We start from the raw sequence: 23058 nt of genomic DNA on the forward strand, positions 1-23058 counted from the left end.
TGCATTTCATGTCATTATACACATATGTCCCCATTGCTATCTGCTCTCTTAGCTATCATATTGCAGCTGTTTACGGTGGAGGAATATCACATAATGCATACCTATTCATAAACACTGTGTTTATTTCCCAGATATTCTCTACAAAGGTTAACGCAGCGCAATGAATGCCTTGGGTTGGTATTTCGAGGCTGAGCATCCGTTGAGGACTTGCGCCATCGCTGTCCAAGTCGAGAGCAGAGATTTAGATCAACGTGGAACGACTGAGAGGGAACTTCGAAGGCAAGTTGAAATCAAATTGACACGTGATGCGATCTACCTCCGAAATACACCAATGCAAACATTCTCGTCCGCTCCTAACAGTTGCCTCAAACGCCGGAATCAAATGACTTTGTCGTGCCCTAGAACGGCGGGAACAAGACTGCCACTTCATTTGAGTCGGGGACAACGTTGCCATCAGATGCGTCATCCCGGATTTTCTTCACCACGGCAGATCCATTATCAAGAAGGAACGGTTGTTTTCAGTTGTTTTCCTTCTATGTGGTCTAACTACAGGAGACTACGGTGAACCACAGGGCCCACAGGGACAACTTTCTTTGATTTTCAATGCTGTGGAATCTCCAGTCGCAGGTCTCTCTTGCTCAATCGAAAGAAATCAATTCCTCTGTCTTGTTCTCGGAGAGACACATTGTCGGTCCCTGTGAAGGACTTGCCGGTCTCGGAGCTCATGGATCATGGTAGATCTGCCCCTAAACACCACACGTCAAGACAAACGCATCCTAGAAGCTCGAACGTTATGACAATACTCAACGAGTTACGACATCCTTACAAGGCAATCTCCTGCTGTGAAGCATATAAATATCGCATGGTTTGATTGTTTGACCTTCATCTCAACTCATCAATCACATTTACTCCAAGTCCCAGACTCTCAGTTCATCTTACCATGACTATCCCACTTCCCGGCACTTACAAGATCGCCAATGCCCATTTCAAGACCAATCAGTTATTTGGCTTGCAAGGTGGAAGTGTCAAACCAGGCACCCCTATCGTTGCCCGCAACAACGCGAAGTACAAGAGTGGCGAGGCCCAAATGCTCGTTAGTGTTGATTAGTTGATTTGGAAACCCAGGATCACAATAAACACAGTGGACGTTGCAAGTGTTGCGCGACGCGAACCCAGGCATGATCGTCAGATTCATCAACGTCGCAGCCGGCACATTTGCTCAACCCCCGGGTGGAGTTCTGAGCAACGTTAGTCATGCATGTTTGTCACGAAGTACTGTTTTGACTCGGCGCATCTTCGAATATGCTAGGGCGGCGGTATCGTTGGTGGTGATGCCGTTGCGGAGTGGCTCCTCACTCCGACCACCACCCTTGGACAGTACTCGTGAGTAATTATCCTGAAAGCTGCATCAAATTGTTGTTCAAGTGACTCACATACGTGCAGGATCCAGACCACTGATGGGACGTTCGCCTGTTCCCTTTCGGACGGCATTGATTTCACTCATGTACGCGCTCATCATGTGTCAGAGGACAATAACTCATGGTTGGCATTCACAGGTGAAGCTCCAGGCCACTAATTTGGAGGACGACATGCAGGCCTGGGTGTTTGCCCCCGCCTAAGTGTAGCTATGAGACAATGACTCAAGTCATAGATTAAATAGCAGATTATGTGAAGCCCCCTGGTTTTAGTTGTTGAGGCCGTGTCTCCAGGAATTCTAAGTTAACAAGGTTCTGCGTCATATATCGAGTTCTTGATCAAATATGGATTTGTATTTTGGTTCTCTATGGCGCTGGATCACCATGCATTCCACAATCGACCGTTCAAGTTGCCCTACTATGTTGGCGCCATTTTGCGCGAGTGCACTTCGCGGAACACAGAAATGGACATCGTTCATCTCTATAGTGTCGCCATGATTTTAGCTGCGTGCTTCTAGAGGATGGGACATACCCAATGATGAGAGCAGCAGCAGTCTTGATGTACCGTCCCTCTCCAAGTGGATTCTTCGGAATTGGGGAATTGGGGAAATTTATTACCAGAGCTGAGGGTTTTGGTGATGAAGACATGGCCTGCGCCGATAACTGGGGCAAATAAAGTCGAGTAGTGAGCGGCGATAGTTAAGCAATGTCGAAGAATGGGGGTGAGGATGGTCACTATCGGACACAGTACGACGTGCAGTGCGCATCTCTGATATCCTGACTGTCACCTCCACCTGAGCGACGCATTATAGGAAGCAGCGATTCGACTATGATTCGACTGTACCACCGGTAACCCGACTAGTGGTCACCACAATTGCGTTGGAAGTAACACAAGGTGACGCCAAACTACATAATGGAAACCAACACACCCCTCAAGATTGCCCGCACATTGCTCTTGAAAACAGCGTCCAAGAACAGGGCGTACAAGCTCCTGCAATAGATGACCAGTAGCCCATTAGATTCGCCCCTAGAAACGCTATAAAACCACCTGGATAAAATATCGGGATGGTCAGCGCAGAACTCTCCTGAAAACCAACGAGATACACCTACAAACTATCAGGTTCGTCCACGAGAAGATGAGGGTGATGTATGCCATGGAGAGCAAACGAAAAAGCCGAAATACATGCGAGGTATCTTCCCCGGTTGTTCCCACATTTAACGTCAATGACAGCATGCTAAACTCTGGAGGATTTTCTACCGGGAACCTGTTCTTGGGCCAGGCTCGAGCTGGCCGCGAGAAACATCCCTCAGTAAATCAGCGCCAACATGATCCACAGGACGATTGGTAGAACAGCTCTTCGTGAGCGTCTTTTGAAATACTGTCGACGGTTTAGATACTAATAGGTTATTTTAATATGCATGCATAAGTCACAAATGGGTCAGTCAATATAGAATGAGGATTAAGAATATACGCACGCCCTCGGTGATCCCAACCCTCGGACGAACCATAAGATCATACAGCCCTTGGCTCACCTCCTTCCACACTTGCTCGTGATTGGGCCTGTCGAGAGTGGTCGAGCAAACTCTAGTGAAGAAAACTCGAGCGTGGGGCTGGGCTGGTTCCTCGTCATTTTGAGATCTGAATGCCGATCTCTCTGTGGGGCTTGTAGTCACAGGTCTGTGTCGGGTCTTTTGGGATGTCGTTGCCCAATCGAGAGAGGAGGAAATAGTGACAAAGTCGTCTATATCGGTATTGGACACGGTTTGAAGTGGCTAGTGATGGATTCACAAGTTGTGAGAGGACGTTGGTGTGAGTAGCGGGACACCTACCTCGGATTGATATTGTAGATCAAAAACCAGAGAGCGAGGCGCAAAAGTGGGGAAAGCGCGAAGGAGAAGAAGAGAACGAGTAAATTGTGAATCTCCAAAGCGCTGATCCTTCAAGGGAATGCACGGACCTGGTTTTTCACAGTACTAGAGTTTTGCTAGTAAGGCGGAAGCACCGGAGCAGATGATTCCGTGCGAAGGACAAGTGCGTTCACTGATGGACATGACGAGGCCAACAGGAGCAATCCTTTTGTTCGGATAGAACTCGAACAGCAATAGGGATGTCGGGTTCTTCAGAGAACGAGGCGGTTATGGCGATGCGTGAGGCAGCGTTCATTATCAAGGTGGTTATGGCGATGTGTGAGGCGACATTACATTATAATGGTGAATACCGTCAGATGCACTGGCTAACCAGAACCAGCTTCATGTGCACGGCGATACTACGAGTCAAGCACGCACCTTCAGCTGCATGGGAGATGTTCAGGGCACCCATCGAGTTCCGAAATGTACATTCGGAGGACCTACATGTTACTGTGTTTGCCATATATTCCACAGAAATGATGGCAAAGTCTACATGCGGTTGATCTGGTCGTGTGCGAGCGACCGCCTGTAGCATGGAAATACGGAATGCCAGCATCCTGTATGAAAGATCAGAACCTACTATGTAGTATGAACCGTTGGTTGCTGCGCTGCAGGCGTAAGATACATTATTATCAGAATTGTTGTGAGGTTACATCAGTAACGTGGTTAGCCAATGAAAATCGTTTATCGTTTATCAGCTTGAAATGGTTCTTTCTAGACTAGGAACGACTGTCACGCTTCCGAACTTCTTGGCCGAACAAGTACTTCTTCTCAGCCTTCAACCGAATTCCCTGCTTGCATATGAGCAGCTTTTCTGGGTCGGCATCTGAGACTGAGTCACGACGACGCGTTTTAGACCTCTTTCTAAGAGGTATCCAGAAAGCCATGTCTCATACGTATATTCGGCATGTGGCAGTGTCGCACACCATATCCTCGAGGCCTTTAAGCCAAACCACAGACGCTGGCAGGCAAACATGATGGAATGATGGGCCACTAGCGTCAAATTTTAATTAAGTACTCCCGTGAGGTGGCGTTTGTTTACCGAATAGTGAGTGAACGACGTTTGATATAATAATGTCGAAACCTCCTCCCAAAAGTATTCAATAATGCGCTTTCTTCTCTGCGTTTTCTACCTCGTTCAAATAATCCAAGCCGCACCTACTACTAATTCAACTACTATCGGTAGTGGTTTTGAAGCGCTATTAACCGTGGACGAGAGAACCCGGTGGAGCATTATCGTGACCTGCACTCTGACTTTTTTCGCGTGTATATATAGCGCCATTCATCCCAATATTCCGAGTCCTCATGACAGCGACTTTCGTATTCAATGGCGACGGTTTGGCCTCATGGTAGTCGCACTACTCGCTCCCGACCTGATCGTTGGATGGGCTCTGCGCCAGTGGCTCTGGGCTCGTCATATTACAGCGCAGTTTAAGGAGTATTTCAGTCTTCATCCCAAAGACTGGTCTCAAAGTGAGTCCTACACTCTGGACACGTTCGTTGGACGACCCAGCATGCACTTTTTTTTTTAGTCAATGAGCGTGCTGAAGCACCTGTAGCGCAACACGAAGGTGAACTCGACATTCTATCTTGCATCCAGAACATTGTTGCTGATGGCTTACTTACCTCGTAAGATCACACCGACCCCCATGCTGTTGCAGTGTATACTGAAGGTGAACCATCTGGAGCTAGTGCGAAGTCACACAAGGAGAACTTTGTGGTCGATGACTCCGAACAACATGAAGGCAAGTTTGACTCGTGCTCTCTCGAACCCATCTCTCATTTGTGTCCTTAGATTACACATGGACTCAGACTCACAGCTTCTTTGCTCTGATGGGCGGTTTCATGCTTTATGTGGACGGGAAACCCTACCAAACACTATCACCTGACCACCTTCTCCATCTGATACAACATGGGTCTATCTGTGGTCCGACCCTGACGGAAAAGCAGATCTCCGACCGGAGCAAAGGGAATGTGATATCCAAAGGATCAATCCTCCTACAGGGGTCTTGGTTTACTCTGCAGCTCCTTTCCCGCGCAATCTATTACCTCGAGCCCACACAGTTTGAGGTGGGGACACTCGCGTTCGTGGTTCTCAACTTCATCACCTATTCTGTGTGGTGGGATAAGCCTCTGGATGTGGATTGTCCGCATCCAGTCTACTGGAAGTCAACCAAGCCAAAGCCAGAGATTAAGTCTTATGAGTATGTTTGCACCTCAATCAATTCTACCGCTACTGATTATATCACTCTTAGTATCTCCGAAAATGATGATCTTCCGCTGCCTATGGAGATCATGGTTGTTTTAACCGGTGAAATGATTTTGAAATTATTCGGCATTGATGTCTTGTCCCCTCGAAAGCTACGAGTTGCGACGTTTGATGGCATCCACAACGTTAAACTAGAACCCTGGGAAAGCAATGCTCTGACATTTGGTGGATTTGGAATCGCAACCGTCTTTAGTGGCATCCACTGTATCGCTTGGCCTTATGTCTTCCCATCATACGAAGAACAGCTCTTATGGCGCACGAGTGCCGCCACTATAACTATCATACCCTGAATTGGTTTTGCGGTGGGCTTCAGTCTCTTTAGATGGAGAGTCAAACAAAAGGATTCGATCACGTTTAAAGTCTTGCTCTTAACGTGTCCTGTGCTGTATATCATGGCGCGTGTCAGCCTTTTCATACTTATGTTCACCACATTACGCAATCTTCCTCCTATCGCATACAAGACAGTGTCGTGGAGTAATTTGGTGCCGCACTTGTAGTACTTGTCATACATTTCATACTTTATGATTATAATGTCAGGGATGCAGGTTGACGCTCGGGACTGGTCAGAAATTAGAATTCGACTGGCTTATTGATGGTTACAACGACCTGGAGGATGGTCACCCCTAGAATGACCAAGCTTCATATTCGGTACACACTTATCCTGGTGCGATGATTAGGACAGGCTGGTCTTCCGTAGATGGTGCGAATGAGTCGGTCATTGTTTTGGAAGGGTGGTGGTCGAACTTTGGGCCGTACTTTTTGGTGCCGTACACACTCAAGCCCTCTGCGGCTGTGTGAGCTGGTTCTTGAACATATGTAAATATCACACCTGCGGGCGTTGCCCCAACCCTTCCGATGAATCAGACTCAGAGTGTCCTGACTCTCCACAACCACCATGCCCAAATCACCAGCAGAAATTCTTCTCGAGAAAGCGGATAAGAAGTCAAATTCATCGACCGGATGGTTTTCTTCTTCATCGACCAAGTGGGAGGAGGCAGGAGACCTATACCAAGTCAATGGTTCAGGATGAAAAGAACACGCGGCAGCGTGGTAGTTACGCAAGGCAAGGAACATGCCGCAGGCGTTTGCATACCGTCATCGGGCGACAATGGCTTGACAGGGCGGGACTTCTAAGCTTCAGTGCGATCATGACCGCGATCAGGCAAATGGTACTTTGTTGTCGTGGGGCACGCTGATCTGGCGGGGGAGGATGACTAGGCGCGTGCCACGGGGCACGGCGGCTGTGAGGTGACACCAGACAGCGTGCGCTCGTCGTGGTCGGCGACGTGCGGAGGTCTGTGGGCAGCGAGGAACCCAGCGGGAAGGGAAATGAGGTTGGGACGTACTTAGTTTACATAGCTGAGCAACATATTATCGCGTTCTGAACACGGAAAATATGTGCCATCATCCCTAAAAACAACTGACAACGGTACCATGCCCCATGAGCCCACCAGAATGTGGTTTTGCATGGGGCACGCTGTCCTGCAGGAAAAAAAACGGGCTCCTGTGAATAACAGCGTGCCCCATGAGCTGCTAAACCCTCTGGACTCTCATGGGGCACGCCGTACTCACCCGAGATGCAGGAACGAGTTTTTTCGCGGTCGAGAAGCCCGTTCGGTGTGGGTATTGATGTGAATAAGCACACGGAGCATCAGGGAAACGTATGTTATTACCTGTAAGAGTGTTTCAGAGCGCTACAAAGCGCTATGCAGCCCAATTAAACGCGCGTTCGGTGTGGGCATTGATGTGAATAAGCACACGGAGGCATCAGGGAAACGTATGTTATTACATGTAAGAGTGTTTCAGAGCGCTACAGCCTACAAAGCGCTATGCAGCCCAATTAAACCCGCTGATGGGACCCAACAGGCAGTTTTTTGCGGCCAAAAAATCAGGCCCATGCGCGGAACGAATTCTACGTACTTTACATAGCTAACCACAATTTTTCCGCATCCAAAATGACGCGGAAATGGGTGTTTTCTTCCTCCCAAACATCTGTGTGGCTGACGGCAGGTTAGGGGGACGTCATAGCCACAATTTCCTTTTATATTTTTTGCCGTGCCCCAGAGCGATCTAAACGTTGCTTTGTCTTTTTCCTCTTGTCTTTTCCCTCTATGCTGCCACCTTCATTATAGTTTACGCCCCGCTCTGTGCATGACAATCAACATCTATATCTGTCCCTGCACGAATTCCCCCATACGAACTCTCCCATCTTCGTTCTGTGATTCCACGCACTTACTTAGTCGATCATATCAACGTGCAAATCATGGCGTCGTCTCGGCCTCGATTTCCTCGTCCGCTAGCTGTTTTTCAATGACCCCTCGAAGCTCCGCTCTCTTATCTCCCTTCTCACTTCCAATCCCTCACTGCGGTGGTGGACACGCCATTTACATATAATTGACTTTCTCTACGAGCGTGATCCCTCCCTCGACGATTTCGAAGCAGTCCTTACAACCGTACTCACCCAGACTCCCAACCTAGAGATTTTCATTGTCGACTGGCCGCTATCAAGGGCATTTGGACGCATCGCGGATATGCTGGGTACGCATTGCAAGAACTTGCACACTGTTCACTGGCACGTCCCCGCCGAACTCCTTCCCAAGGTCATATGGGCATTAGATGCCCTCCCGCTCCTAGTTTCCCTTGCCCTCGAATTCGGTGCACCACTCAAGGATTCTGACACGCTCACCCCGGGAAGCGCACAAGATGTCAAGCTCCATCTCCCAAATCTCCAGCAGCTCATCCTGCGTGGGTACTCTGCCGAGTTCATCGAACAAGCCAACGGCTGGACCCTCCCCCTCCTACGCATCTTCGACTTCGACTTTGGCAGCAAACTCGAAGACAAACTCGAAGACGTTCCCGATGTCCTGTCCTTCCTCAGCACCCACGGCACCGGCCTGCTCTTTCTCGACCTCCACTGTATCCCAACAATCGATATCCGCACAGTACTATGCCCCCTCCTAACCGCTTTCTCTTTCAACCTCGACTGGAAGATCGCGCCCATCGACAACACAGTAGACGGGCCCATCGTTCTCACTAATCGTCCACACGAATACATCGCGCACAGCTAGCGCTTATGCCACCCCAGACGCTCTTCGTTCTCTCCTAGTACAGTGTACTAATGGCAGGAATTTCGCGGCGCTCACAAAAGCGAGTTTCCCAAAACTTGCGTGGGTGCGTGTTTTGAGCCCGATAGTGCTCACGGATCTCGACTGTGCAAATGGGCCGCATGGGGTGGGATAGAGCGCTGGGAGAGATGGGCGGGAATGTGCGAGGGCATGGGTATTCGTCTGGAAGACTGCACGAGCGCTCTGTTGGGCACATTACCTCAAGAGTATGAAGAGGAGGATGAGGACGACGAAGACGCAGCGTTGTCGAAGGTGAGAACGCGACGAGACATGATGTACAGGCGAACGAGGAACAAGATTTCATTTTGACTTTATCGCAATGATTTCGCATCATGTTTAGTATAGCACATGTACAGATGTCAGTAACTTATGGCAGAGAAATTGTATGGAGAGTGACCAGTGTCTTCAATCGAGCAGAAAGTCTAAGAGGAGCGAAAATACTGGGACGAGAATTGTGAGAGTGAAATTCAAGTTGAAGTAGGTCAAGTTACAGTGATAAGCACTCAATAGGAGTTTTGGTTCTACTAACCAGCTTTGAACTTGGAAGGTAAACGACCCATGACACCACACTTTATGTGCAAAGTGCAATGTCGTGGGTCGTTTACCTTACAGTAGTACTTAATTGTGCTGTTAGCATATGTTCGGAGTGTTATAGAGTAATATATGCGGAAGCATTCCCCTCTACCGTCTGTACAGCGCGGACGGCACGGATCACTTCTACACTACATCCTTATCGGAGGCGGACAACGCTGTTGCCAAACTTAATTATGCCTCTGAGGGTATTGCGGCTTACGTACTTCCTGTTCCACCTAGCGAATGAGCCTGACCACCGAACGTTTTTTTTCCATTGATTGAACTGCGTACGAAGTTTTTTAAAGGACATGCGTTCAAGTACTGTACATGTTTACATGTTACTAAGGCGTACATAGTCGTGGTTGTTTGCAACATTTCTACTTGGTCTCGAATGTAGCTTGGTCCTATTACTGCGTTGATATAGGCTACTCGATATATAGCAATGTTCGATGTCTGGTCAATATTAATTGGTCGCTGGTCAGATGTAGTCCTGCAGCGGAATCTGGGTCTATGCGCCATCAATCAATTGTCTGCGGATAATTGTCAACGGTTCACTGCAAGTCTCCCGTTTCCAATCGCACTTCCTTCACCCGCTCGCACCCCTGGCAAAGGCCGATCAAATAAACCATTCCAAGGATGTCGACCTAATAATGCGTTACATGTCCCGCAAGCTAATGAGGAAGTGCTTCACTCGCACCTTTTTGAAATCGATGATAGTATGTTTTAACTAGTCTCCCTAACCAGACCATAAAGAAGAACGGTACTCGTTCCTTCTAATGCCATTATAAAATTTCATGCACTTTCCATACTGACATCCCGCCGTCGTAGACGGCGAATCAATATGGCACTTGGTGGCGAAGACCGAAAGTCTTTTTCTTTTGAGCCTCGAAAGGCAGGATGAGTCTATTGTGAACAGTGAGTGTAACATGAATATTGAACACAGATAAGTGAAGACGAATCACATCTATACTCACAGCTCCATCCTTCTGCGTCCTGCATGATTTTGAGTAGAACGAAGGCATTCACATCAATAACACTCGTTGCTGCCTTTATATTGGCAGACACAAACTTGGCAAAGCTTTGCCTACAGAGGCAGACTCAGGTAAGCTTCAAGTTGAGCACATCATTCTTCTCGTGATCGTCATCATCCTGTGCGTGGGGCAGGAGTACGGAGAGACGTCGAGCGCATCAGTGGTAACCTCGTACGTGATAAGTAGGGAAGCGGAAGCGGTTCCAATGCATTTCTCACAAGTTTCTCACCCTACGTATATACGCGTCTTGAACTTCTCCCCTTCAATTTCTTGAACAATAATTCGCTGCCGCAACCTCCCGCACTGGTACCACCAAGTGCTGGACACACCCGCACCAAAGGCACAGGGCCTCTTTGGCCAGGGTTTGAGGTTCAACGTTTGAGGCTAGTTTCTTCCGCTTCTAGCTGTCGTAATTCAACTATTTGCCATTAGGTCCCTGTTCAGACTTACTTGCTTGACCCACTTTCCACTCACGAGCAAATTCCGAGTCTGATATGACACTATCAACCCCTTCGCGAGATCTCCGAGTTTCGACAGAGCGACCCCTTCGCATGACCATATTTCCGACATCTTGCACTGTTGATGAGGAGATCATGGTAGTTGATCACACCTCACACAACAACAAACAGTGGGACGTGGACGCACTGATGTCTTCTAATGGTGTTTCCTAGCGACACTTTGTACTATACATTGTTGGTGGCGCTTTGGAAAATTTACCAAGTGGCAGAAGTGCCGCTTCTGCCGGTTATGCTGGCACAACACAATCGATCTCCCGCAAACAATTCTGCCCCCAGCAATAATCATGACAATGAAACTTCCGCAACGGACTGATCTGCACCAGTCACTAGGCGACTGCCACGCAACTTATCACCGCTGTTTCCTCGAACCTGTCTAATAATTAGCGCACTGGTCCAGGGCTCCCGCGTGAGACATTGAAGCTCTCGACAGCTCCCGGCTGAGGGTCCGCTTGCCCCGATCTGAACAGGTATTACAGTAATCGTGTTGTTTGTGGAAGTCGAGCAGACCTGTCAGAATGTATAAAGAGTCCTCTCGAATTTCCAGTGTAGTACATTGACGCAGTAGTCACTTCTCTTCTCTTGTCTCTAAACATGCAACTTTCTGTGCTCTTTAGCGCGCTTGTGTCTTTCGTCATTCTCGCCGCAGCGTCACCCACGGCTGAGAAACTTTCCTGTGAGCATTCATGATCATCAGCATTATCATAGTTACTCAGATGCCTCAATGTATCACTCAGCTAAACGAGAGGAACTTGAATCCAAGTTCGTGGACTACCAGGAGCGCGAGGAACTTAATATTGTAGTCGGGACCTACCACAAGCGCGAGGAGTTGGAGGACAAGTTCGTGGACTACCAGGAGCGCGAGGAACTTAATGTTGTAGTCGGGACCTACCGCGAGCGCGAGGAGTTGGAGGACAAGTTCGTGGACTACCAGGAGCGCGAGGAACTTAATATTGTAGTCGGGACCTACTAGTACCACAAGCGCGAGGAGTTGGAGGACAAGTTTGTTAGATAAGTATGCAGTGAAATGAAAAATGGTACCAACTACTATCTACCATGTCATGGATCGGTACACCTTGATTTCTTGGATTCGAGCCACTGGGAACTGGAAACAAGCCTTGTTTGATATCATCGTCTTCGGTGATCTCAGTGAGCATCTGAAAGATGAGTTCTTCAGATACCTGCCTGCAGAATGATTCACTCGCCTGTGTGGTACGAGGCTAAATTAACGGGATCGGCGGGAACGAAATTACTCGAGGACACCGGGGAAGAATTTTGACATAGTAGACTCGGAACTTATTCAGCAAACAACGCACAACCGAATGCGATTCCCAAGTACCCGCTTTCGGTCGATAGCGCACAATAGTGAATGATCAGTGCATTCTTTTCTTCTGGTCTAAATGTGCAAACCTTTCTGACATTCTGGGTCACATCGATCTACATCACATTTGTTTTAATACAGTTCTTCCAAAGACCCCAATGACCACTCTCCTCCCCAACTTCCAAGGTGAACAAGTGGAGTGAGTAAGAATAGTATGATTCCTTGTAAATCATACATCGAGGTTGAGTTTGGGGAGGTCAACCGTATCTTCAAAGCGAGTAACCTCCGATTCATTGATATGAATAGCGTGCTCGATATTCCAATTCATGATTTTCTCGATGTTCCTGCATTGATGACGGGTGTTGAAGTTAGGGTAGGGGACGCTGTGTCCCTGCACCCAGTCCCATGTGATCATCGTCACGTCGGCACTGCACATAATATTCTGCCTGATCATTTCGAGGCAGTGATCTGGAGCATAACGGGATATTATAAGCAATAGTGCTTCTAGCCAGAAATGATACCCACCAAGATGCAGACGGATGATTTTGGGGCTGTCCTGGAATGAAATATCTATGGGCCCATAATACTCCACCCAAGAGGCTTTGCGAAGCAAGTTCTACCCAAGTGTGAGCCAAGAACGATCAGATTGTCGGTGTAGTATGGCTTGCCACACAATGCAATTGATGGCTGTATTCCATAGAGGCCATGTAACCTCCACCAATTTTGTCCGGAAACCTGACTTTCGAACGCAAATCTGTTTCGCCTGCTTTGAGCATCTCCTCACGGGTCATTCGGTTTGGTCCCTCTGTTTTGCGGAGGTGAACAATTACAAACTAATATAACGAGACCAACGACGCACCATTACTACGAGTTATTTTACTCCAAGCGAGATCTAGTTCTGGGGAAGGGGGGCCACGATAGATAGAAGGAAAGTCGAGGGTTCCGTTAAACCTTACAAACATGGGCTCGACAGCATCATGTGCCGGGGCTATGCTGGATCAATGACTATACCGTTTGACGCTGGCTATTCACTCACAGTATACAGGAATGTCATCACGCAGGTGAGTCGAAGGCGTGCGCATCCATAGCGTGAAAAAGAGCATCGATGCGCAAATAAGTGCGCCATGGCCCAACCACAGGCGGAGGACACGCGACTTACCACGAGGTTCTGCATCGAACCTTTCTGCATCACCAAGTAGTTTCTCGTCGTCGTCGACAGCATCAACGGGAGAGTACTGTGTGAAATCTTTGACCATGACCTTTGGGTAAAGCAACACTGTCTGTCACCGAATGCGAGGAAGCAGGGACAGTTGTGGGGGACATACAAGCACTTGAAGGTAGTACTTGCTCTGGGTCCGAGTCTATGTAGTAAGAGCCTTTGTGTGAAGTGTCAGCTGGACTTGTCTTAAGTGCTGACATTAAGATCATCATATACGTAGCGTGTGTTATATAGATGAATCATAGGCCTTGGTAGGATATCTGTGGTTTTTGCGGCTTCGCAACTATTTGTATTCGGTGCATTCTAGGTGGGCCAAGCAAATCCAACGACGTGGCAAGTTGGACGTTGAACTTCGGAGATTCAAAGTCACCAAATGCAGCATTGACACGTCCACTCATTCGAGTTCCTACAACCTTCTTAACATAACTTACTGACGTGGCGGCTGTTTCGAGACGGAACTACGATGAGTATGCGCATTCCATGATGTAGGCAGCTACGCAACTCATCATGGCTTTGCCACATAATTTCAAGCATCACCAGCGTTTGCAAATCGTTTGCAACACTCGTCGTTTGTGCCCAAGCTTAGACTGGATGTTATTTGTCTACCCGTATCAACGAAGATGGACTCCTAAATAGCACATCATTGCAATTATGTTGCTTTCATAGATATGATGCGGCCGCTCGCAGCTATAAAGTGCATATTTCAGTTGCGTAAACATCAACCCACGGTGGATGGTACGAACCATGATGACCAAGGTTACATGCTACTGGCAGATGTGTACCGTGACCCGTGGGCCTCCGAAGCACACCACTGAGGGACGAGTGGTTTGAGAGGACTTGACACAAACCTTCACGGCGAGTGTAGGGCGCATAAAAGAATCTGGATCCATGACCAGAACGAGAGAATGTATCACTGTACAACTGGGAGCAGAGCACTAGAGAGTATGATGGATCGTACATACTATGGGAGGGGATATTGCAATCTCGATGTACTTTTGTGGTCGTGGTCGTGATGGCTGAAGCTGAGAGCGTTAAGGATAGGCACTAGTACTGATACGGGTGGGGCGGGATGGCATAAAATTGGGCCAATTTCCCCAGAGTCTGTGACTGACAGACTTGCCCCCAGAAGTACTGCCCACTTTCACCATCCCGGTCAACGTTCAACCACTGGCATCACGGGCGCGTAGCCCAAAGTTGGGAAATTAGAATCAACGCCTACAGGAAACTAATATGTCCCGTATACTGACCCTCGCAGGTACACGACTAGGCAACTGCTGTGGACTTGATCACTGCGACTCACGAGACTGATGTACGTGTAAGTACTAAGGAACAGGAAGCGGTGGGTTACATTTGGTTTCTAATTAGCGTGGTTACTGGAGTGAAGTACAGAAAATAAATGTATGACGAATTAGCTATGTAGTCGCGACCACCGCACATGTACTTTCATGGATTGAGCCGCGCGCATACTTCTTTGGACATGTTCAAGCTGTGACTGCACATGTGTGTACATTACTAAATAGTCGTTGCGGTTTGCGTCTTCTAACATTTCATTATGTAAATTTGGTCTCTGTTGAATGTAGCTTGGTCCGACACTACATCGATATGGTCTTACTCGAGAAGTGACAGCGATTGATGTCTGGTTGGTGAGTCCAACTACATGAAGTAATACATCAATGCTTATGACGCTAGGTCCCTCATCGAGCCCAAGAAAGTTGTTATGTACGAGCATCACACAAGCACAATAAAACAGCCTTCATGGGCCATATCGACTCTCCCACTCCACTTCGACCGTGCATGCATTGTGTCAGGTGCAGGTCCTTACTAGATTAAAGTTGGGATTCCCTTCCAATCAGCATGGTCGGTATTACAGGAGGTCAATTGATCGTGGATCTCCCCGTTCGATTATAGTTCCTCGTTTGCACAGCTCTCATGTATCCATGGGACTGGAACCACGACCAGGTGAGTGCGTGAATGTGTCAATATGGATGTTGACGTAGGTCGCACTTCGCTTGCATTTTTATATAGAATACTTCAACCATTGTGCCTGAGGCCCTGCCTACTTGTTAGACCTAGCGCTTCACTTGTTGGTGTCAAAATTTGATTTAGGTGATATCTTCCAGCGTGCATCTAGCCTTACTCATTCAGAATATGATTCTCACACAGACTTCCACATGTTGGCTTAGGGGGCCTGCACCGTGACCTTATTTATGTTCCAGGATGGACAAGTCAACAAGTCATGTGGGAATTTTCTTATCTGTAGAACTTCCTCCAAGCCCATGCTCCACCATTTAACTTCCTCTTTTGCAGATTTAGTTGAGGTGTTCACTCCGAGTCTTCTGTCTGAACATAAGCACCGAACAACATGAGCACCCGCGCACACAACGAGATTCCAAGTATAGTGGGTAAGGTCTCACAGTTGATAGTCTGGAATTTCACGCTGTTGCGCCACCGTATGAAGTTCTTATATGCGGAAGTTGGGAGTTCAATTGATTGCCTTTGACACCCACTTCAAGTATCCAATGTCCTTGGCACAGCCGGCCCTGGCTAGTCTTCAAGTCAGTGACTACCTTTCCCGTCAGTAATTCCTTCGTCTTTACATCTGCGGGGTATTTGATTAAGACCTCAGTCACTGCTTCTGTCGTTGTCACGTATGACTTCTGTAAGCAAGGAGCCACAACTTTTTTTTTGTCATTGACTATCTGACAGTGCTCCTGCTTGGACGCGAGGTAACTTCCGGTCAATGTAATTGCATTGTAGGCTGATCGTACCGCCATAGGTTGAACTAGTATGGGTAAGTCGTTGGGATAACATGTCTCTACTACAAACCCACTTGGGATCGGTGCTTTAGAAGCGCCCCTGGAGTCTGATGTCCTCGCTTTATGTCGTGGTCAGTCCCTTCATTTGCTCATTTTGAGTCTAATAGCAACATCGATAACATCAGGTGCGATACCTTGGTCTGGCACTTGCGATGTCCGTGTCCTTCCTCTCAAGTAATTAACTCATCTAATACCTGTGCAGCATCGATTCCTTCTGTAAGCCCAGAATTCCTGATGATGTCGGGGTCTCACGGCGTTCTAGGGGGAGGTGTCGTAAATATGACCTCTGAAACGTGCGTTTATCTAGCAAAATGTACAACGGTGCACTAATTGTTGACTAGTTGTAAGCTGCTATATAATTGAGAGATGGCCACTACACTATGTGTACCTAGGCCTATGGACGCTACAGCTCCTGAACTGGGGAAATTTCGTGTTTATGATTGCCATGGAAGGTATTTAATTGTGTTTCTTATGCAACATATTTTCTGGACTCAAAACTCTACAGGCATCATGGTCCTACGAATATATGCTATGTATAGCCAATCGAAATTAATATTGGGCGTTCTACTGGTGTTGTTTCTGTCAGTCATGGCTCTGACGCTAGCAATCGGCATCAAATATTATGGACCACATAGTGGGCTGATTCGTGAGTATGATTTCGTATGTAAGTTTCCTGCTGATTCCGGTGACATAGTTACACAGTTCTCGGCCCTCAATACGAACTTCTGCTTGGACGCGCTGGGCACCGATCCCATGTTCTTTGTATACGCATCCATTCCATCTGTTTTATTTGATGCGTTGCTCGTCGTCCTCGCAACAACTCGCCTGGTCAAGCACACAATCGAGATGAATCAAGCAACCGGTGGATGGAGAATAAACCACTCTATGAAGATGATAGTGCGTGATAGCGTTCTATACTTTGTATTGTGAGACATATCTCTCTATGGTGAAGCCTCGAACTGACTATTAACCACAGAAATCTTGCATACAAGGTATTGAACCTTATTCCTCTTGCGAACATACCAGTAAGTGCTCAATGTGTGCCGCAAACTGCCAGCGGCATCTGATTCTTGCACGTTTCAAAGGTGGTGTGCACGTCATTAGCTGAACTGTTTTGCGCGATCGAGCCTTACGTTCTTGCTCCTCGTTTGGTGATCAACTTTCGAGAGTATAATATATGCACACGTGGATTGATGACGAGTAGTGACTTCATGGGACCGCTTCTAGCCTCCAATGTGGTACGGACGGAATATGAGCTAAGTCCTATGAGTCCTGGTCCAGACTCGAAATTTGACATCGAAAGGGATGCGTGACGGGGAGAGTCGTAATGTTCCTGCTAGGCTCTAGCATATATATATGTGTGCAACCGTTTCACTAATTCACCATATGTACATTGTTTTTGGACCCGGCAGGGCCGTCGTGGTAGCCAGACTGCATTTAGGGTGTTACCACTCAATACTCAGCCCTGTCCAACCTTTGAATTCCAATGAGACAAGTCGAGGAAAGTAAGGAGGCAACTTCAAGTGTCATGATCGAAATTATTTTCTGGATTTCCATTTTTTATGTAGATAAAATTTCAAAGGAATGTCCTGCATAGCGTACAAAAGTTCGCCAGCCACAGGAAATACAGAACGATCAAAATAGATAGAGCTCTTCACGCCCCTGGGTTGAAATACATGATTATGGAAAAATGGGAGGCACTCACCATATTTCTCGCCCCATTCGGTGAAGGTGAGCCAGGGCTTGATGTGAGGTATGCTCGAGATATTTCCAATGAGGCCACCCAGGGGGGGAAGGAGTCTTGTTGAACATCTGATTTACCAAATACACTTCGGCACCAAGTTAAGAGTACCTGGAGTGTGTAGTAGACAATCCGGGGTCATCTCGCAGACATTATATAGCTTTCTCATTCTCTTCTTGATCTTCTCGTCTGAAAAAAGAGATAGTAATTAAATTTGTAACTCATGATAATAACGTCAATCATCGACGAGTTTCATGAGTGGCTCACTTTATCATAACACCTTTAGCACATGGGCCAACCTGCACTCCTCCCCCAAGTCATAAGTCCCGCCGCAGAAGAAATTGCTAGTACATGTTGAGTACATGGAGCGATAAGCTCTTCTCCCTTGTGGCTGTTCGAGCAAGCGTAGCAACACCGTTGCGACCTTGAGCTGCATTGGTCTTGTCTTGCTAAGACATAAAGACATTGCAGGCAAACAAAGCGATAGCAAGAAACAGTGCCTTCAAGGCGAGCCAAAACGAACTTCGAGGGTACATTTGAGGGGCATGATAGGGTGTGAGGTGCTTTTGTGACTAGGCGCGGGTGGAAATGGTATCTTCGAGTGCTGCATTCAGCTCTTGCTGGAGAAGCGGGTTAAAGCGTGAACTAGCACTCCCGCTAACAAGTGCGCCGTAGCGCTGATAGGTATAACTTGTGCGGTGGCGCAGGATGCTTCTGGACATGGCCACCTGGTACTTGCGAGGCGAGATGCACGAGTACCTGCGTGAACCGCAGGGTGCTGGAATCAACGTCAGCTTCGATTCCTGGCAGTGAGGATTCTCCGCGGCACTTCGAATGCCACGCCGCGATATTCAATCATTGAGCTGGCACCATTACATAATTTGTAATGTCGTTTCATCCCTGGAAGTCCTTGGACTCGGAGCTGGCAATTCACCACAGGAAGTTGAGCACAACAGGACTGCAGCACAGGCTTCCATAGCCTTAGATATTCCTGTTCATGCATCCATTACGAGATCTGAAATGGCTTGCCACCAACTTGGTTGCAGCACAGGAAGCCCGGGCGTCAAATTCCAATTATAAAACGACCAAGGATGTATGGCCGATATCTCCACAAGCTTATCTCGTCACCTTACAAGTATGAGCAGATACGCAGGAATCGTACATCACTCCCCAGACCAAAATCTTTTGCATTTGCCGCTTCAAGAGGTCGATGTAAAAGTGTGGATGGTCGATGGTGCGTATCTTACTATGTGGTGGTGCAGTCCAAAACCACTAATCGGTACTCGTGTACTAGTCTCTGCAAGGGTTGTACTCTCGCAAGTGTTTGAGAATGTGTCAGAGAGCCCTACCAGCCGGGCAAAATATGTATTCCCTCTTCCAGCGAGTGCAGCGGCTTGTGCTTTTGAACTCGAGCATGCCGATGGACGTGTCATCGTCGGTGATGCAAAGGAGAAGTCAGAAGCTGCACAAACTTTCCAGAGTGCATTGGACGCCGGAAAGTCTGCAGGGCTCGTAGAACAGGTGACGGACGACAGTACGACAGGCACATTTCGATAATACTGGACGAATGCTGACTTTGACCTTGATCCAGTATTCACGATCTCAATCGGCTCAATTCCCGCCCGGCAGAAGGTCACAGCAAGACTGACAGTGAGTGCACTTTCAGCTCATTGAATACTTTGTCTGACGAGCGAACAGTTTGTAATGGATCTTTTGGATGAGGGAAGACAGGATTATGTTCGTCTACAGCTTCCAATGGCCATTGCGGAACGATACGGCGAGACACCTGCAGCCATGCTCGACGCATCCACAGCTAATGAAAAGACAATTGTTAAAATCGCTGTGGATATTCAAACCAGTGAGAAGATCCAGGAGATACGCAGCCCTACTCACCCGACGATTACTTACAAGCGCCACAAGTCGCGCACCGGAAGAAAGTCAGAACGACGGATGGCCGTAACTTGGTCGTCTACGACGTTCCTTGACGGAGATTTCGTATTGACAGTGCATGCTCTTGGACTCGACAAGCCTCGGTGTTTCGCCGAAATCGATCCCCAGCGTGGTGATACCATTGCCATGCAGCTCTTATTTGTACCGAAGTTCAAGATGCCTCCTGTCACTTCGCAAGAGTACATATTCGTGATCGATCGCAGCGGAAGCATGGCTGGAGCCCCAATGGAGACTGCTAAGCGCACGCTGGAAATGCTCCTTCACCTATTGCCCGATTCACAAACGACTTTCAATATTTTCAGCTTCGGGAGCGAGGTTGACGGTCTGTGGGGGAAAAGTGCATCGTTTGATCAGTCGAGAATGCGTCATGCGGTAACGAAGTCTAGTCACTGTCCAGAGCAACTAGCTAATGAGTAATGTTACAGATTTCGAGTGTAAAAGGCATGCAAGCAAACTACGGAGGGACAGAAATTGCAAAAGCCCTGCAGTTCGCTATCGCGTCGCGTAATCACGGCCGCCCGACTGCCATGTTCGTCCTCACTGACGGGGATATAGCTGTGCGTCTGATGACTCGGCTTTGACTCTTCGATCTAACAATGAACTAGCCTTCCGACAATCTTGACCCATTTACGGTTGTCTCCACGGCTGTGAAGAGCTGCAGGCCCGATGCACCATTGAGAGTATTCACTCTTGGGATCGGCGAAAGTGTCTCATCGGCAATGTGTGAGCGCCTTGCTCGTGAGGGTGGAGGTGAATGCCTGTTCGCTGTTCGATCCGAGGATATTACAGGGAAGTGTGCGAGACTTCTGAATGCTGGTCGGACTCGCGAGATCGAGAGTGTTACAGTTGATTGGCATGGTTCGGGGAGCCCGCCAGCTGTCAACTTCTCACCCTTGAATCGCCGTAATCCCCTTCCGCCCAGCGTCGTGCAGCTAGAGCCGCCACCTCAGATACAGCAGGCCCCGCATACAATCACAAAGATTTTTCCTGGAATTCGCTTCAATGTCTTCGCGATCACTACTTTCAGATCGGTTCCTCGCGAAGTCAGGTTGCGCGCCAAGGTTAAAGATCTGGAAGAGGTTCTCGAGCTGGTAGTGCCTGTCACGGAAGTGAAACCATTCAAGGACGAGTGGACATTTATTCCACTCGTGCATACCTTGGCTGCACGAGAACTCATAAAGCAGTTGGGAGATTCCGAGGGTAAGGCGCTCCTTCCAAAACCCATCACATCTGCTTCAGATGAGGACATTCGAAAAGCGGCGATCGTTCGCTTGGGACTTGAGTACCAGCTTGTGAGCCAGCACACATCCTTTGTGGCTGTAGAGTCCGGACGGGAGACAGCTAGGAACGGGCTGCGTCGGTCAAAGTCATGGCAAAGGTCTCGGCAGCAGCATGGCTACGCCAGCGTCACTGCCGGTGCTGCTGATGGAGGTAATCCAGGAATAGATATGACCACCGTGCAGACCGTTTGGGACAGCTTGTCTCAGGCGGTTTATGCAGCGTTCAGCTTCTTCTTCTCGGATCCTCCCCCGACCACCCGAAGCCGCCAGAAGCCGCTTCCCGGCACCTATTATTCCGCTGCACAGTCTCGCTCAGGCTCGCCATCCATTCAGAGTGAACATTCATTTCGATACAACAACTCGAGCACAGACACGTTCTCTACATTGAGTTCATTGGAAGGCTCTTCTAGCTCTCGATGGTCCTACTCTAGGCCATCCAGCCCCGTACCTCCGCCGGAAGATCCAATCCAGCGCGTGCCATCGCCAGTCTTTGATTCGGCCCCACCGGGGACAGGACAAGCAGCACCACCGCTCATCACCGCCTCTCACCCACCACCTGTGCCTGAGGAAGTAGAGACTATTATCTCACTACAGAGCTTCGACGGCTCATTCACGCCATCGCCTCAATTGGGGGCGCTTGTGGGAGTGGAAACGTTGGCCAAGGCAGCAGAACAGCGGGTCGATGGGAAGATATGGGCGACTGCGGTTGTTGTGGCGTACCTGAAGCATCATTTGGCTGCGCAACCGGATCTGTTGGATGCGCTGCTGAACAAGGCTCTGGATTATGTTGAAGGAGGGGGTGCGAGTTTGCTGGTCGGACGTGATTTTTGGGACTTGGTGAACATCGCGGGGCAGTCTGTAGGTTCGCGATGAGTTCGTCGAGGTGGTGGTATGATTGTTTCTTTTGGAGCTACCCACTGGCACGGGCATTGTTTTTTTTTTGAATTGGAACGAGTCTCCGGATTGCAGCAGCTGGCTCAGGCACCTAATCTACACAGCTGGTTATTACTTACATAAAGTCGCAGCAGGGAAGATGCACCTGAAAGGACTCGAATAGCAACTCCTGACCGAATGAATCTTTACTCTGTTGCGGCTTTGCAATCTTTCTCAGGGCACGCTATGTACACCGTACAAATCAATTTGAGTACTACAGCTTATGTGTTTTGGAGTTATAAATCTTACTCATATTGGACATCGACTGAGTGCTGCTCCGGCCGCTGACTGCCTTGATCAAAGATTCGGACGCAACGGTGTCTAGCGACGTGACGCGTCCTAGCACTGCTATTGCAATCAACATGCCAGTCTTCCAAGCATCAATTCGATAACGATATCATTCAGTACACTCCGACATGAAGAGATCAGGAGCAAAGAGAAACGGATAGCTCAACTTAAAGTAGCTTTGCACGCAATCACAGGTGCTGGATACCCCACCCTCGACGAGTTTCTTTTCGAACTTCTTTCAACAGCAGATCAGCAACAGTCCTCCCATGCTTCAAAATCCTTGGCTTGCATAGTCATGGTCTCGTGGACATCATACAAGCCCGTCAACCAGACATCATAAACCTTTGGGCCCTGCAAGCTCCTGCTTAAATCCTTTCTTTGGAGGGGATCATCGTCTGGCTTCAGGGCGGATGGTGAGAGTCATACGGGGACACAGCAAAGAAATGCATATTACTTTCCTCTGCTATGACCCCGCTGCACGTCACTAGTTGCTAAAACATGTCCATAAGTCCTGAATGACAATGAAAACTTCCGATGGAAGATGAATGGTTCTCAAGCAGCAAAATTGTTAACAACGAGAACAGAATAAGACTAGTTTCGTTCGGAGTGTTCTGTGCTCAAGGAAGCGGAATGGAACTCACTACTAAGGTCATATCGATCGAGCCATATCCTGG

At 48.3% G+C, this 23058-nt stretch overlaps 10 protein-coding genes across 10 annotated transcripts; 8 read left to right on the top strand and 2 right to left on the bottom strand.

The window, feature by feature from the left end:
• Nucleotides 1-940: 940 nt before the first annotated feature.
• Nucleotides 941-1619, top strand: DEU56DRAFT_758838 (uncharacterized protein; the record flags this gene model as incomplete). The annotated part of the gene is made up of 5 exons (XM_041350267.1): nt 941-1093; nt 1143-1247; nt 1310-1383; nt 1444-1504; nt 1557-1619. 5 exons carry the CDS (start codon nt 941-943, stop codon nt 1617-1619), a joined length of 456 nt encoding a protein of 151 aa, XP_041205062.1.
• A 50-nt stretch (nt 1620-1669) lies between these two features.
• Nucleotides 1670-2171, bottom strand: DEU56DRAFT_538975 (uncharacterized protein). Its single transcript, XM_041346703.1, has 3 exons — nt 1948-2171; nt 1835-1896; nt 1670-1781 (listed from the first exon to the last, which is right to left on the bottom strand). The coding sequence occupies exons 1-3, from the start codon at nt 2061-2063 to the stop codon at nt 1720-1722; spliced, it is 240 nt and encodes a 79-aa protein (XP_041205063.1). The 5' UTR covers nt 2064-2171; the 3' UTR covers nt 1670-1719.
• A 398-nt stretch (nt 2172-2569) lies between these two features.
• DEU56DRAFT_903399 (uncharacterized protein) lies at nt 2570-4433 on the top strand (the record flags this gene model as incomplete). The annotated part of the gene is made up of 5 exons (XM_041356637.1): nt 2570-2760; nt 3086-3225; nt 3264-3324; nt 3505-3748; nt 4022-4433. 5 exons carry the CDS (start codon nt 2570-2572, stop codon nt 4151-4153), a joined length of 768 nt encoding a protein of 255 aa, XP_041205064.1. The 3' UTR covers nt 4154-4433.
• Nucleotides 4425-6040, top strand: DEU56DRAFT_891826 (uncharacterized protein). Its single transcript, XM_041356305.1, has 3 exons — nt 4425-4769; nt 5119-5527; nt 5579-6040. Exons 1-3 carry the CDS (start codon nt 4430-4432, stop codon nt 5880-5882), a joined length of 1053 nt encoding a protein of 350 aa, XP_041205065.1. The 5' UTR covers nt 4425-4429; the 3' UTR covers nt 5883-6040.
• A 506-nt stretch (nt 6041-6546) lies between these two features.
• DEU56DRAFT_973898 (uncharacterized protein) lies at nt 6547-9227 on the top strand (the record flags this gene model as incomplete). Its single annotated transcript, XM_041359528.1, has 6 exons — nt 6547-6686; nt 7833-7883; nt 7917-8631; nt 8657-8823; nt 8844-8969; nt 9147-9227. Exons 1-6 carry the CDS (start codon nt 6609-6611, stop codon nt 9225-9227), a joined length of 1218 nt encoding a protein of 405 aa, XP_041205066.1. The 5' UTR covers nt 6547-6608.
• Nucleotides 9228-9372: 145 nt separating this feature from the next.
• Nucleotides 9373-9537, top strand: DEU56DRAFT_742860 (uncharacterized protein; the record flags this gene model as incomplete). Its single annotated transcript, XM_041348971.1, has 1 exon — nt 9373-9537. A coding segment is annotated over one exon (165 nt), but the record flags the coding sequence as incomplete, so codon positions are not given.
• A 1893-nt stretch (nt 9538-11430) lies between these two features.
• On the top strand, nt 11431-12128 carry DEU56DRAFT_982896 (uncharacterized protein; the record flags this gene model as incomplete). Its single annotated transcript, XM_041359918.1, has 2 exons — nt 11431-11512; nt 11574-12128. 2 exons carry the CDS (start codon nt 11431-11433, stop codon nt 11807-11809), a joined length of 318 nt encoding a protein of 105 aa, XP_041205068.1. The 3' UTR covers nt 11810-12128.
• A 258-nt stretch (nt 12129-12386) lies between these two features.
• DEU56DRAFT_915983 (uncharacterized protein) lies at nt 12387-13413 on the bottom strand (the record flags this gene model as incomplete). Its single annotated transcript, XM_041357809.1, has 5 exons — nt 12387-12625; nt 12683-12773; nt 12829-12962; nt 13017-13145; nt 13194-13413. 5 exons carry the CDS (start codon nt 13411-13413, stop codon nt 12387-12389), a joined length of 813 nt encoding a protein of 270 aa, XP_041205069.1.
• A 2482-nt stretch (nt 13414-15895) lies between these two features.
• DEU56DRAFT_915984 (uncharacterized protein) lies at nt 15896-17505 on the top strand (the record flags this gene model as incomplete). The annotated part of the gene is made up of 13 exons (XM_041357810.1): nt 15896-15950; nt 16003-16035; nt 16083-16102; nt 16153-16167; nt 16225-16263; nt 16318-16346; nt 16395-16408; nt 16455-16485; nt 16541-16644; nt 16698-16838; nt 16887-17118; nt 17169-17217; nt 17278-17505. The coding sequence occupies 13 exons, from the start codon at nt 15896-15898 to the stop codon at nt 17503-17505; spliced, it is 990 nt and encodes a 329-aa protein (XP_041205070.1).
• A 1239-nt stretch (nt 17506-18744) lies between these two features.
• DEU56DRAFT_822144 (uncharacterized protein) lies at nt 18745-22355 on the top strand. The gene is made up of 6 exons (XM_041354136.1): nt 18745-19167; nt 19228-19467; nt 19525-19583; nt 19632-20255; nt 20309-20440; nt 20489-22355. Exons 1-6 carry the CDS (start codon nt 19029-19031, stop codon nt 22034-22036), a joined length of 2742 nt encoding a protein of 913 aa, XP_041205071.1. The 5' UTR covers nt 18745-19028; the 3' UTR covers nt 22037-22355.
• The last annotated feature ends 703 nt before the right edge of the window (nt 22356-23058 follow it).

The sequence above is a fragment of the Suillus clintonianus genome (assembly GCF_016758775.1).
Source record: "Suillus clintonianus strain FC179 chromosome Unknown DEU56scaffold_77, whole genome shotgun sequence".
Lineage (NCBI taxonomy): Eukaryota > Fungi > Basidiomycota > Agaricomycetes > Boletales > Suillaceae > Suillus > Suillus clintonianus.

What these genes read in the sequence shown, in the direction of transcription:
- DEU56DRAFT_538975 (XM_041346703.1), bottom strand. Translation starts at nt 2,063, where the DNA reads ATGTCTTCATCACCAAAACCCTCAGCTCTGGTAATAAATTTCCCCAAT. An exon ending in GCTGCTGCTCTCATCATTGG is followed by an intron (nt 1,897 to 1,947) that starts GTATGTCCCATC and finishes GCGACACTATAG; the next exon opens with AGATGAACGATGTCCATTTC. An exon ending in CGCAAAATGGCGCCAACATA is followed by an intron (nt 1,782 to 1,834) that starts GTAGGGCAACTT and finishes CCAGCGCCATAG; the next exon opens with AGAACCAAAATACAAATCCA.
- DEU56DRAFT_891826 (XM_041356305.1), top strand. Translation starts at nt 4,430, where the DNA reads ATGCGCTTTCTTCTCTGCGTTTTCTACCTCGTTCAAATAATCCAAGCC. An exon ending in GCAGTTTAAGGAGTATTTCA is followed by an intron (nt 4,770 to 5,118) that starts GTCTTCATCCCA and finishes TTGTGTCCTTAG; the next exon opens with ATTACACATGGACTCAGACT. An exon ending in CCAGAGATTAAGTCTTATGA is followed by an intron (nt 5,528 to 5,578) that starts GTATGTTTGCAC and finishes TATCACTCTTAG; the next exon opens with TATCTCCGAAAATGATGATC.
- DEU56DRAFT_822144 (XM_041354136.1), top strand. Translation starts at nt 19,029, where the DNA reads ATGGCCGATATCTCCACAAGCTTATCTCGTCACCTTACAAGTATGAGC. An exon ending in AAAAGTGTGGATGGTCGATG is followed by an intron (nt 19,168 to 19,227) that starts GTGCGTATCTTA and finishes CTCGTGTACTAG; the next exon opens with TCTCTGCAAGGGTTGTACTC. An exon ending in AGTCGAGAATGCGTCATGCG is followed by an intron (nt 20,256 to 20,308) that starts GTAACGAAGTCT and finishes GTAATGTTACAG; the next exon opens with ATTTCGAGTGTAAAAGGCAT.